This window comes from Aplidium turbinatum, chromosome 4, assembly GCF_918807975.1.
Source record: "Aplidium turbinatum chromosome 4, kaAplTurb1.1, whole genome shotgun sequence".
Taxonomy (NCBI): Eukaryota; Metazoa; Chordata; class Ascidiacea; order Aplousobranchia; family Polyclinidae; genus Aplidium; species Aplidium turbinatum.
In genome coordinates, this window is record NC_137475.1 from 22,566,576 (window position 1) to 22,581,083 (window position 14,508).

General features: G+C 42.0%; 2 protein-coding genes across 2 annotated transcripts; both read right to left on the reverse strand.

Annotated features, from left to right (window-relative positions):
- Nucleotides 1-985: 985 nt before the first annotated feature.
- On the reverse strand, nucleotides 986-2,685 carry LOC145769676 (uncharacterized). The gene is made up of 3 exons (XM_082581351.1): nucleotides 2,370-2,685; nucleotides 2,096-2,243; nucleotides 986-1,860 (listed from the first exon to the last, which is right to left on the reverse strand). The coding sequence occupies exons 1-3, from the start codon at nucleotides 2,480-2,482 to the stop codon at nucleotides 1,546-1,548; spliced, it is 576 nt and encodes a 191-aa protein (XP_082437477.1). The 5' UTR covers nucleotides 2,483-2,685; the 3' UTR covers nucleotides 986-1,545.
- A 2,242-nt stretch (nucleotides 2,686-4,927) lies between these two features.
- On the reverse strand, nucleotides 4,928-9,511 carry LOC145768986 (uncharacterized). The gene has a single exon (XM_082580587.1). It carries the CDS (start codon nucleotides 9,509-9,511, stop codon nucleotides 4,928-4,930), a length of 4,584 nt encoding a protein of 1,527 aa, XP_082436713.1.
- Nucleotides 9,512-14,508: the final 4,997 nt, after the last annotated feature.

Here is a 14,508-nt window from a genome sequence, read left to right on the forward strand (position 1 = left end):
TATCGTTGGAAAGCTTAACTCCTCTAGATTAAGATTTTCACTCTCCTCCAATCAGAGACCCTTGGCAAAAAAAGTTATGGCCGTTTTTGAAGCAGCACCTTGCGCTGCTAGTGGCGAAACTGTATTTTTCCTTTTGCACAAGTTTTTAGACTCATTTTTAACTTTTTACGCTATGTGTATAAGAAAGAGACAACTCACATTTGATAAAATATTATTTATATTTAAATGACGTCACTCTGACGTCATCAAATTAAAATTGCTTACTTATTACTCTCAGCCCATTGATAATTGCAGATCCAATACATTTGTTCTAAAAGATCGTTTTTAGACATAACGGAGCTTCATATAATGATTCAAGGGGGCATTTTGACCCCAGGCCCGGTTTAATGACGAAACTAAGCGCTACAAGTGGCGAGAGTATATTATGGGCATTATACAAAAATTTTTAAAACTTTACTTCAATAATTATGCCGTGGAGTGTTTTATTATCTTTATACTGCATTGCGGACTTGAGGGCTATGCATCGGTGTACTCCTTCCGACGTACACCTGACCCGCGCTGCAGCCGACTGCAAGGTCTGTTTCCGGTTGTCTACTCTACTTATGACTTAAATTTGGTACTACCCAGTACCCATTACTCGAAATCGATCACTGGGTAGAGGCAATTATCGTAAAGTTTCTTGCCCAGAGAAACAACAGCAAGTGCGGGTGGCTGGAGTCGAACATGCAGGCTCTCGACTGCGAGAAACGCGCTAACCACTCGGCCACTGCTGCCAGTGCCCAAGGCGTGTAACTATTGTTCTTGTCGACGGTGAAAATTCGACTCACACTGCTAGTGGATATGCCATGTCTGAGGAGTACAGCTCAACTATCCAGTGGAATCTTTCGGGTAGCCCAAATTTGGGCAATAGGCTACACAAATAATACTATTTATTTGCATCAGACAAAGCTGTCAATATACAAAACAAAGAATACACAAACTGCAAATGCAAAAATAACGAACAACAACAACAACGAAATAATACACAAACTGCAAACGCACAAAATCTCACTAAATAGGCTATCTAATGTTACAAGTTTACAGACAATGGTACGGTAGTGTTGCAAGTTAGAAGAACTGAAAGTATTCAGAACGATAAAAACAATCAGATGACATGGCAGCCATCAAAGCTAGATATCAGCATACATAGAATTATTATAATGAAGACGATAATTTGATATACCTCATCAGGGAGGCAACAATAGAGTTAGACGATACTTCGCATCTTCCAACAAAAGAAAAAACATATTTCCGCAGTAATGCATCAAATGTTATAATGTTGCACAAGACTTGATGTTCACGTACGCTATAATGTTTAGGCAAATTGTGTATAATTCTAAATGCATTATTGAAGGCAACGCGAAGGCGATTAATGTTACGTTGATGATAATTTTCCCACAGATGATATGCATACATTGGAGTACAATATGAATGGAATAGAACATTTTTAATATCACTGGAGCACTTGTAAAATTTTGATTTTAATTTGTTGGCAGAATAGATCATTTATTGAAACATGATCAAAATATCGCAATCCTTAGGGCAGTCTTCTTGTACATAACTGAGATTGCAACAAGTTTCCCCACGACACTCTCCACATGCTGTTACGCTCTTTAAGCCATGTTTTCTGCAGCTGCAAGACATTGTACCACATTGATTTTTTGTTCCTTCTTTGCATTTGCATCGTACAACGTTCAATAGCCATTCTGGTGCCGAATCTAAATTGGCCTTTACTGGCATAACTGCACCTGATGCGTCAGCTTTCCATCCCATTTGTGCGAGATCCAAGATTTCAGTGTCAAGATGCTTCCACTGACATACCTGAAGCAACAGTTTTATATCAACTTAGATAAATCAAGTCTTGCTGCCATAAAATTTTTGATTTGTAGTACACCACATGTTTATGCTAATCATATTATAACGCAAGTTGTTTTGCTATAACTTGCATATTTTCCTTACAGTAGTTTAATAGCGCAATTTGCTGTAATATTTTGAAGTTACCGACAATAAACAATTCTTGAAAAATATACCATTAGGCTACGCACTATTATTTCACCTGCAAATGTACTCTGAAGGAATGAAAACGAATTGCAGCTTCGATGGGTGGCAATCTTTCAGGATGAACAGTGGAAGCTGTTGCAACCATCTGCATGTACTTGACGTACCGTAGTTGGCCAAGTGAATCGGCAGGTTTTGCACTAAAGCTTGATGGATCAACAAAATATAGCATTACTATCGGTGAATCTCATTCAGACTGGTAGGCTACTCGGCAACATTTTCATTTCTTCTTATTTAATTAACTGTGCACCAATACAGTCCCAGTGACTAACCTTTTCAATAACAAATCTCTTCCAGCATCAGCTATTTGCTCACGTGTAGAATCTAATCTCCCAAATACATCAGCAGATTGTTGAAATTCTTCCTTCTTCAGGTAATTGAACATCTTTAGCTTTCCTAAGCAACAAGACAGATGACATAATTAATCATTGTCACCAAATAATGTGTGCATACACTCCATACATTGGCATTCAAAATAAAAGTATTACAATATTAGAATAATATTGAGTGGATTTGGTAATGACTGCCATCTGAATTGTTGCATATCTTTTAAAAGCTGATCAGAAAATGGTAAAAATGTACTTTCAGACAAGCATGGTAAGCAGTTCGGAAATATATAAAACACTGTAACAAACACTATACCGGTATATAAAACACTGAAAGCAAGATTAAAATGTACTGCTACCAAAGCTGATTAATTATATTGGTACCTTGTTGATATATATATTGCAGAAGTTGTATCACATCCACTCCAAGCATGAGCAAACAGCAAGTAATTTTTGACACACCTCATGCACCTTACAACTACTTTTGCTCTCTTCTTTTTCTTTTAGATATTGATAAACATGACTGTCACCAATGTTTTGTGCATAGCTGATTAATGTCTTCAGTCCACCTCGTTTCACTTCTTGTAGCTTCGATAAATTATGAGATTGGCATTTGATGCATAAACTTTCATTATAAAAAGCTTGATTCTGATTTTCCATTATTCAATTATCTCCATAACATCTGAAAACTAGTCTATCAATTCTAACTGTTTAATAAACTAAGCTATACAACTTAGAAATCATTACCGGTATTTCATAAAAATCTTTAAAGCTGTAAAGAGAGAAAACTAACATCAGACCTGGGAAAAAAATGGCCACACAGAACATTTTCTTTTTCAAACTTAATCTATATCTGAATATGTTATATATAGCCTTTACAGGTGGTCTCAGAAGTAACAAGAACCATAGCTCCTACTGGTAGGCTGGCCTCCTTATTTAACTGATAGTGTGTGCAATTACCAGAAAACGTATTGTTGCATGGATATCACTAGAAGCTACCAGGTCTCAATAAACACCCTTCCTTTGTCAGTTTGTGCACCAGTGTGGCATGGAGGAACAAACCGTAGACCACACCGTCTGTAACTGCGCCATCTACCATGCGCCAAATGGTATGCGTGGTCTGCGTGAATTGGATGACGAATCAATTCAATGGCTGCTCGACACCTGCCCAAACATCTAGACCGCGTCGCCGCCACTGCCCAAGGGTGGTAAAAGGCAGAGCCCCTCGACCTTTGAAGTGGCGAAGAACAAGGTTCAAACGAAGAAGAAGAAGAAAGAGAACTCAACTAAAAGAACAACAGAAAACTCAAAAATTTAACATACGCTAGATGTAACGTACGAACACGCACACAGAGTGACGGTAAATGTATTCAGCTGTCGACGACAACGACAGCTACGACAACGAACAAGCGACGGTGAAGTGAAGAAGAAGGTTTCTGTGACAACACAGAAAAACAACGATTAGCAAACAAAACTTACGAATTAGGCCTAATGCGGAATTACAGATGACGAATTATAGGCCTAATGAATTCTTACCGACTATTTTGTGGCGCACGGAACAGCACAGGGAGAAACCCAACAATTGAAAATTCTACCGTTGTAGATCGAAACTGAACATATAAACGGTAAACAGTAAAATATTATGCTATAAATTTCACATCATAGGTGAGTCCCGTACTTGATTTAAACATCGGGAAATAAGACGAGGTACTTATTACACTTAACCATTGACACTAAAATTCACATTGGCCTAGCCTATCACAAAGGTTGCAGTAGGATGTTAAGCTTACCGTGAACCGTGATAATCACTGATTTGGCCACATAGGCCAACGGCAACGACAGATGAAATTGCTGCAGAGTTCAACTATGCTTCAACCACACAGTACATTAACGCAGTAGGCTAACTCTTAATCAACTAAAAAACAGCAGCACCGTTAATAGCTCGAATTAACTACCAGTCGCTAACTATAGTTGCTGTAAAGGTTAAGCTGATCTTTACATGTAGCCTACTGCCACTTAACAAAACTCAAAGCACAAAGAAACGTAGTAACAAACGCAAAGGCGCAAATGCAATTATGATGTAACGATCACACCTCGAGGTAAGACAGCAGGGGTTGCCAGGTGCTACTTAGGGAATCCGAATTTAGTTGTTACACGTAGAAAAGGAGGCGGACAAATACGACGTAACACCCCCACACAAAAATGAGAACTGAGTGAACATTTTTTTTACAATCCAAACTAAGTCGTGTTTGGAACGATATACTTCACAATCCAATCGGCCTCTAAGAAAGCCTTTACGAACAAGGGATAAAAAAATGCAGTTACATATTTACAATTAAAAGGCACATTTTGAAGCAGGTAGTGTGTTTTCACTATTCTCAACCAGAAATGTTCGTTGTTGGCTGTATTAGCCAACAGAAATTCGTTCAATAGTTCATAATACACAATTACACATTGATCAATGCCTTTACCCGGCGACAGTAAACAGTCCAATTTGTTCTGCATTAAGCAGTTTCCAAAATCAAGCACAGTTTCGAAATTGGTCTCTTGACCACATTGTATCGAGTTTTCACCGAAACTGTGCGTACAGTCCCTTTATTGTCCGGGTATGTGTCAACCACTCGCCCCATCAGCCACTTCGAACGAGGTTGGGAATCGTCGACGAGGAGGACAACATCATCTTTTTCAAAGTTCTTCTCTCTTTGAAACCACTTCTGTCTCTGAATGATGAATGGGAGGAACTCACGGGTCCAGCGCAACCAAAATTGATTGGCTAGGTATTGCACCTGGGCCCAGCGGCGTCGAACATAACAGTCCTTTCTATCAAACAGTCCAGTGGGCAGGTTTGGTGCTTCTCTCAACAGCAATAGGTGATTGGGAGACAACGGTACATCATCTTGTGGGTCAAAGGTGATAGGGACGATGGGTCGCGAATTTATGATTGACTCCACTTCGACTATCAGAGTAATGAAAGCTTCATCTGAAACGGTTTGCTCCTTCATTAGAGCAGTTAAAATTCTTCGAATGGAACGGATCATGCGCTCCCATGCTCCACCGAAGTGGGAGCCGGTAGGCGGATTCCAATGCCAGGTCACATTTTGTTGGCACAGATATTCATTAATCTTCTGTTGGTTCCACAGTTGTAAGGACTCACGCAATATTCTTTCAGCACCGACAAAATTCGATCCGTTGTCACTATAAATGTCGGTTGGGAGACCTCGACGACCAGTGAATCGTCGAAGGGCATCAATAAACGAGTCAGTAGACATGGTGTGGGTAATTTCAATGTGGATAGCTCTAATTGACATGCACGTGAATACGCAGCCATAACGTTTGAGTGAACTGCGGCCTTGCTTCACCATAAAGGGTCCAAAATAGTCGACACCGACATGAGAAAACGGAGGCTTATCGGGTTGGAGTCTTCCAGATGGCAAATCAGCCATAAATTGTTTGCCAACTTGTGCATTCCTTTTTTTACAGAGCAAGCACTTCCCGAGGACACGTCTAACGGCGACGCCTCCCTTCAGAATCCAGTATGTTTGTCGAAGAGATGCCCATGTATGGGTCATGCCAGAATGGCCCACTTGAGCATGGTGACTTGTAATCACAAGATCTGTAAGGTGAGAGTCAAAAGGTAACACGATCGGGTGCTTGGCGTCTTCTTCGATTGGTGCTCGCTCCAAACGGCCGCCAACCCGAATGACCCCATCAACCAATATAGGGTTCAATTTAACCATGGATCGTGAGCATGTCCTTTTAGTTAGCATGGCACCTCCAGATAATACGTTTAGCACCTGTCCAAAGCGACTTCTTTGCACATATTTAATCAGTTCCACTTCAGCAACCTTCAATTCGCGGACTGTGATGGGAGTTCGATTAAGTGGAGCTTGGCAAAGCGAGGGTCGAGTCTTCATCATGAGGAACTCTTTGTAACGCATCAACCACGCTGTTGCTTTCTTCAAGCGTATCAGCTGGGAATATCGTTGAATCAATCGGTCAGTTGAACAAGAAGCTTCTGAAGCGGCACTCACGTAAACTCGTTGTTTCTTGACGGGCGCAAACTCTGCTGGAAGATCAGGTAGTTTTATTGGAGACTCAGGCCATCTTTCTTCGGCTTCCCACAAAAACGTTGGGCCAGACAACCAGAAACTGGAGCTAATCAGCGTACTCGCATTCATCCCACGGGACGCACAATCGGCAGGGTTTAACTTTGAAGGCACATGTCTCCATTTCGAAAAGTCTGTATTTTGTTCAATCGTGGACAATCGATTGGCAACAAATGTAGGGAATCTTTTCCTTGCACTACAAATACTTTGTAAGACAGCGCTCGAGTCTCTCCAAAATCTTGATGTGCAATTGGGTAGGTTCAATTCTTTTCTCACTATTTTATCTAACCTCACGGCCATAACAGCAGCAGTGAGTTCCAGCCTTGAAATGGAAACTGTTTTCAGTGGGGCTAAGCGGGACTTTCCCATCAGAAATGCACAGTGAATCCTTCCTTCATCATCAACAAAACGGAGGTAGGACACAGCTCCATATGCCACAGACGAAGTGTCGGCAAAATAGTGAAGTTCATGTTCCGTTACCACGCCAAAGTGGGGAGGTTTGAAACAACGAGGCAGACGTATGTCGTGAAGTTGGTGTAGCTGATTTATCCATTCATTCCAAGTGTCTACTTCAGACGCCGAAATTGGGTCATCCCAGCCGAGACCTTGCTTGCACAAGTCTTGCAACAACAACTTTGGTTTCAAGGTTACTGGAGCAACAAACCCCAGGGGGTCATATAGCGAGCTCGTCGCAGACAAAATACCTCTGCGGGTCAGGGGCCTCTCGGGAAGAGAAACGTTAAACCCAAACTCATCTGTGAACACGGTCCAATAGACACCCAGTATGTGTTCGTTGATACAATCCTCATTAAAGGTGTGGTTTCTTAAACACTTGGAACGTTCATTCTCGGGTATCGATTCCAAAACGCCTTTGTCGTTCGACAGCCACTTGGTTAAGTGAAAGCCACCTTTGCTCAACAGCTGAGTGAGTTGTGACATCACTCGTATTCCTTCTTCCCGAGAGCTCACAGACACTAAGCAGTCATCAACATAAAAGTTATTTTTGACGATGTCTGGAATGCCTGGACAAAGAAGGCTACCAAAGTCCTGCGCCGCCTGTGTCAAGCAGAATCCAGCACAGCTGGGGGAGGATGTTGCTCCGAACAGGTGAACTAACATTTGGTGTGGGACCGGTTGTTTGTCCATATCTCCTCCAGGCCACCAGAGGAATCGTAGTGCATCGCTGTCTCGAGGCTCCACCTTAATTTGATGGAACATGGCCTCGATATCAGCAACCAAGGCGATTCTTTCCTTCCGAAAACGCACTAACACACCCACAAGATTGTTTACCAGGTCAGGACCTTGCATTAAGGCGTCATTGAGTGAAATGCCATGATGTTTTGCAGCGCAGTCGAACACCACTCGTAACTTGTCAGGCTTCCGAGGGTGTAAAACCGGGTGGTGCGGCAGATACCATGTGGTATTTACTGTTTGGATTTCCTCTGTTGGAATCTCTCGCGCATACCCCTTCGAAAGATAAGTTTCTATTACGTCAACATATTTTTTACACAGCTGCTCGTCTCTTGTCAAACGTCTTCGCAGGCTAAGTAAACGACGATGAGCCATCTGGCGGTTATCTGGTAGAGTCAAGGAACAGGGTCTCCAAGGTAACGGGAGTTGATATTTTCCATCAACCTGCTTGACTGATTTTGTCATCATGTCATATGCCATTCTATCTTCACGTGAGTTGGGCATGTCAAGTACTGATTTTTCATCGCCAAAATCCGTTTTCCATAAACACTCGATTTGTTGCTCGATGGCAATGTCTCTTGATTGAGCAAAGTTAACTTGATAAGAAGAAGAGGAAGTTGGTGACAGAGATGGGCCCAACAAGGACCAACCCAACGGGGTTTTTATAGCGATCGGCTGATCACGTGATCCCTTCCGTGAACGTTGAATGCAAAACACTTCTGGGTTGTCAACACCGATCAACAGTGTCACACTTCCACCCTTCACACAAGGAAATTCCAGATCATCTAGGTGGGGTAGTCCAGACAGTTCCTCTTGACTCGGAATGGCATTTGGAGTAGTCGGAATTTCATCAATTGACAGGACTCCAGACAGCTCAAACTTTCGTCTGTCATCTAGGGAGGACACAGACAAGCTTACAGATATTCCATCATATATTTTAGACGTGTTAGAAAGAGTCTGTAGTGAGATCTCTCTTTTATCCCCAGTGATATTCAAAACGTCTATCAATCTGTTAGCGCAAAAGGTTGCTGTAGAACCTTGATCGAGGAACGCGTAAGTCAAAACTTCATTTCTATTGTATCTAACCTTTACTGGCACAATGCACAGGTAGGCCTTGCAGACACTCGCGTCTTTATCTGGCGGCCGCGGTTCCGTCACTGAACAAGAAAGAACTCCCCTTTGTTCTTCATCACTGCGTGGATGAGATGAATTAAGTGGATTAGGGTTGTGGAGCAAGGTATGATGGAAACGTCCCTTGCACCCTTCAATGGGACATGTGCTGTCAACTTTACAGTCGCAAGTTTGATGCTTTGTGCTAGTCAGGCACTTATAACATAAGTGTGCATCGTAAACCAGTTGTCTACGCTGTTTGTACATCATGTTTTTAAACTCGTCGCAATCAACAAGCTTGTGCGACTTGCGTTTACAACATAGACAAACATTACTGAAAGATGGCTTTGACACACCTTTGAGCGGAGGAACGTCCGTGTTAAATGCTGAAACTCGATCCTTCCGACTGGGTTTCTTTGCCAGGGTCTGGTGAGTTTCCTTCGCCTTATGAATCCTACTTCCATAGAGGGAGTTCTGGATCTCTGCTCGCATGCCAACAAATTCTGCAAGATCTCTGAATCTTGCTTCACGACTTGTGTTGTGCAGAACCATAACCGATCTCTCTGCCCATGCCTCTTGCATACGGAATGGCAACTTCTCAATCCTTACCATCATTGTGTCCAGAGAGTTCAGTCCAGCAAACTCATTAATGTCATCCAGGGTTGAGAGACACACATCCATGGCATTGGCTAGATCCTTTTAACCTTGAGGATCGTTATGCCCAACCTTTGGCATCCTCTTCAGTTTTTGCTCTGCTGCATTTGCGATGATATGAAGGGCTTAGAGGCAAACCGGTCTAACCCCAAAAATGTCAAATTTGATTTAAAGATGCCATTCAACAGATATCGATATTATCTGTTTATGCTATAACGGTCTAACCGTTATCACGTGTATGTGAAGGCGAAATGAGCAGACTAATTTTAAGCTCTTCGGTTTTTTTCATATTTGCTAAAGCCAAAGTGGTCTAAGCCATAATTTTTTCCCTGCGCTTGAGCCAAAGCGGTCTAAGCTACAATTTTTCCCCTGCGCTTGAGCCAAAGCAGCTGCTGTGCAAATGCTCCAGGGTTGTCAGTTGTCATTATTTGCAAATTTGGCTATTTTTAATATCATTTCAATGTTATGTTGTGTATAAATCTGTATGATGCAATTTTGGCAACTTTAAACAGAAATATTAATATTGTTCTCTTGTGGAGTTATGGAGTAGCTAGACTTGGTATTGAAGAAGTCAATCACAAATTCATGGTTTCTGGCCATACGGTAGTTATCTTCCCAACGATAGTGACTTTGCAAAAGTAGAAACCGCGAAAAAGCGTCATGAGAATGTTTACATTCCGCAGCAGTGGATGGACATTATTGCAGAGGCAAACAGGAAAAAACCTTTCAACGTTATTCCCATGTCTTCAGAAGACTTTATTGGTGTGAGTGATTACAAAAAAGAACTGGTGATCAGAAAAAGGGATACTGGTGGCAGAAAGGTGGAGTGGTTAAAAATTCAATGGATCAGACTTGTCAGTGAATCACCAAGTTTAATGTATTTCAAGTACAACTTGACTGATATTACTGAATGGAATGTATTGGATTTGGCAAAGCGTCAAAGTCGTGGTCGAACAGCCAATGGTGTGGCAGTTCTCAATCGTCTTCATGATCAGCCTGTGCTGATTAACCCGTTAAAACTAAAAGATATCAACGATTTGTTGGATTATGTTCCTCCTGTCTATAACGATTTCTATAAGAACTTGCGTAGTTCTGCGGATCAGGATCTTGATGAGATGCTACCAGACGAAGCAGATCATGAAAACGAAAATGATTAGAGGAAAGTTGTGTGAGTTAATGATATCCCAAAAGTTTTTCACAATAGAACTGCTTTTATTCCTTAAATGCATTGACACTTTCTTTTGGTAAAGTTTTTCTGCTAAACCTAAATATTCTTCAGCCCTTAAAAGATCCAACTGTAGATAGAACTCCCAAAATTGTAACTTACAATGTATGCTACAATGGTCTAACAGCATTTTTGTAGTTTGTATTGTTATGTTACAATGTGTGCCACAATGGTCTAACCGTATTTTTGTATTTTGTTTAGTAGTTATTGCGATTTTTTGAAACATTCAGTGGATAACAGATGAGGCTTGTCACAATATCTAATAAACTTGCAAGCATCGTTGTGTGTATTGTTTGTCGATTTTTTGGTACTCAAAATACTTCAATTGCGATTTACTCAAAATAATGTTTTTGTGGTTTAGACCAGTCTGCTTCTAAGCCCTTCATATGAGGTTGGCCATACTCCAGGTACAACTTCTTCCTTGCCAGCTCATAGCCATCGGGTTTCTTCACAAGATGTTCTATTGAACGCTTTACGTCACTATGACAATGCTGTAGCAAATAGACCAACTTCCTTTGATCGTTATGTACCAGCGGGACGATCTGTGCGTCAAACGTCCGCACAAAATTTTGGTAAGTTAAGGGGTCACCCTTAAATGAAAGTATTTCTGGTCGTGGTAAGAAACGTTCGTCACTATACGAGAAATGTCTACTTGGTAGTTGGGGCTGCTGATAGGAGCACCCTGGTTGTTCACCGACATGGGACTCAGGTTGGTATTCTGGTCCATACGAGTCACGTTTAATTGTTTTCGGTTGCCAAGACAAATTTGGCGAACTAATATTTACTTGAGGAGTCGAGCGTGCTGCAGGGAACGTAGAATTAGGCTTGTTAGCTTTAGCCTCATGAGTAGCATAAGGAGATGAAAGGACAGGAGAAGATGTCTCTTGAAATTGCACAGAAGGTCTCTTTGTCAAACGGGAGGAAACATTCTCCTTGCTGTTTGGCAGACCAGGTGACGTGAATCCAGTTTTATCGACAGTAACGTAAGATGAATCAGCGTCACTCATCGCCTCTGCCCGAGATTGCAATTCCAATTGTAACATTTCAATTTTGTGGTCAGCTTGCCTGCTCTTCCTCTCAGCTTCTATCCGAGCTTCTTCTTTCTTCCTTTCAGCTTCTATCCGAGCTTCTTCTTTCTTCCTCTCAGCTTCTTCTTTCTTCCTCTCAGCTTCTATCCGAGCTTCTTCTTTCTTCCTCTCAGCTTCTTCTTTCTTCCTCTCAGCTTCTATCCGAGCTTCTTCTTGAATATGAAGCTTTTACGGCTGAGCCAGTTTCAGTTGGATCAGTACCTCACGTTGCTTGGAGCTTGCTCGCGAGGTGGTGCTTCCAGAGCGTAGGCTCACGGAACGATGTGAGGAACTATACTTCTTGTAAGACGTAGATGGCGCCGGCAAGTTGGCTGTTCTTTCCAACCACTCCTTGCAACGAGTGTCAAACTCGACCTTATTTTCTTTTATTAGGGAGCGTTCGGTTTCCCTATCATCTCCAATCAGATGGACAACTTCCTGATATTTTCGGTCCACTTCGGAGCAGTAGGACCGGAATGCCTCCAACTTAGTACTAGGATGAATCATTAGCCGCTCTCCATGCAGATAGGACTGCTGCAAAATTTTTGCGGCCCCATCGAACTCAGCTTGCTTGGCTGCAGACGCATCCTCGAGTGGACTACTGCTTTGGACGCTCACCATAAATAACAAATGTAGAAACAATTATGCCTACGGCAAACCTTCGGGACTTGAGTACTGCAACTCCGAGGACTGTCCACAATAGTCGAAACGCTTCTATGTAACGTACGAACACGCACACAGAGTGACGGTAAATGTATTCAGCTGTCGACGACAACGACAGCTACGACAACGAACAAGCGACGGTGAAGTGAAGAAGAAGGTTTCTGTGACAACACAGAAAAACAACGATTAGCAAACAAAACTTACGAATTAGGCCTAATGCGGAATTACAGATGACGAATTATAGGCCTAATGAATTCTTACCGACTATTTTGTGGCGCACGGAACAGCACAGGGAGAAACCCAACAATTGAAAATTCTACCGTTGTAGATCGAAACTGAACATATAAACGGTAAACAGTAAAATATTATGCTATAAATTTCACATCATAGGTGAGTCCCGTACTTGATTTAAACATCGGGAAATAAGACGAGGTACTTATTACACTTAACCATTGACACTAAAATTCACATTGGCCTAGCCTATCACAAAGGTTGCAGTAGGATGTTAAGCTTACCGTGAACCGTGATAATCACTGATTTGGCCACATAGGCCAACGGCAACGACAGATGAAATTGCTGCACAGAGTTCAACTATGCTTCAACCACACAGTACATTAACGCAGTAGGCTAACTCTTATTCAACTAAAAAACAGCAGCACCGTTAATAGCTCGAATTAACTACCAGTCGCTAACTATAGTTGCTGTAAAGGTTAAGCTGATCTTTACATGTAGCCTACTGCCACTTAACAAAACTCAAAGCACAAAGAAACGTAGTAACGAACGCAAAGGCGCAAATGCAATTATGATGTAACCATCACACCTCGAGGTAAGACAGCAGGGGTTGCCAGGTGCTACTTAGGGAATCCGAATTTAGTTGTTACACGTAGAAAAGGAGGCGGACAAATACGACGTAACACTAGAGATGATAAGACATGCTGCACGTAAAGAACATTTAGACCTGTTTCCTTCAACTTTCATCATAGCCCAGCATACCGTACTGTACACTGTTATAGGCCTAGTGCACCTGTGTATCGCCTGCTGCCCGGTACCGTATCTAACGTTTTGACTTCTGTTGCAAACCAAATTAAATGAATAACCTGACATAACTTACGGTACCGATAATGATGTTCTTGCAAACAGTTCCCAAAACAAATTAAACTACGGTAGGCTTGCCTGGTACGGTACTCAGTTCTGTGATATTTAGGCTAGTACTGCAGAGTGGTAGATCAAGAATCTTTGCTGTCCCAAACCTACGCAGTACTGCCTAGTTACTTACAAACCTCATGGCTATTTTTTTTTCTTTTTGCGCAACGCCCAGAGGTCAAGATGGATACCACTACATGGCTAATAAGCTGGTCACCGGAGCAACTTCGACTGCCAGTCTGCCAGAATTTTACACGGCTTGCTGTTTCTGCTGAAAACATAGCTAGATTAACTGCGCCACTAGCGGCGCAAGGTGTTGCTTAAAAAACGGCCACAACTTTTTTGCCAAGAGTCCTAGGTTGGAGGAGAGTGATAATCTTAAACTAGAGGAATTAAGCTTTCCAACGATACTAAATTTGTTAAGGTCGCAATTTATTCCAGGCGGCCCTATATTTTCGCATTTTACGCTTAGACTACTAGCTTTTGGAATACAGTTCCCTAGTCATGTGCTAGTGGGAACAGTGTAGCGGGAACTAGCACATGACTAGGAAACTGTGTTCCGAAAGCTAATGCAATTCGCTATTACCACAGCGAACTCGCAGCATCAGGCTAAAACAAGTCGTTAAAACCTACATTGTAGCCTAATGTAAGCAACGATCATGCTGCTAAAAGCGAAACTCAATCAACTGCAAGTTCCACAATGTTTCAAGACATTCGGTTCATCGTAATCAAAACCATAAGGTTAGGCTAAGACCTTTAACGACTTCGGGTCTCAATTGCCGAGTTTGTAACGTCCCTGGCGAAACCAGGATCCAACATACCCTACTTCGCTGATGAAAACTTTCTCAGTGAAGGACGGACCATTCGTTAAAGAGTAAACTTGAAACAGTTACAGCGCGTAGAGAAGCACAGTCAGTCTTACCTTA

Excerpts from the sequence above, each read along its gene's own strand:
- LOC145769676 (XM_082581351.1), bottom strand. The coding sequence starts at position 2,482 with ATGTTCAATTACCTGAAGAAGGAAGAATTTCAACAATCTGCTGATGTA. Across the intron at positions 2,244-2,369 it reads AGAGATTTGTTATTGAAAAG|CTTTAGTGCAAAACCTGCCG; the intron begins GTTAGTCACTGG and ends TGATCCATCAAG. Across the intron at positions 1,861-2,095 it reads CCTTCAGAGTACATTTGCAG|GTATGTCAGTGGAAGCATCT; the intron begins GTGAAATAATAG and ends CTGTTGCTTCAG.
- LOC145768986 (XM_082580587.1), bottom strand. The coding sequence starts at position 9,511 with ATGGATGTGTGTCTCTCAACCCTGGATGACATTAATGAGTTTGCTGGA.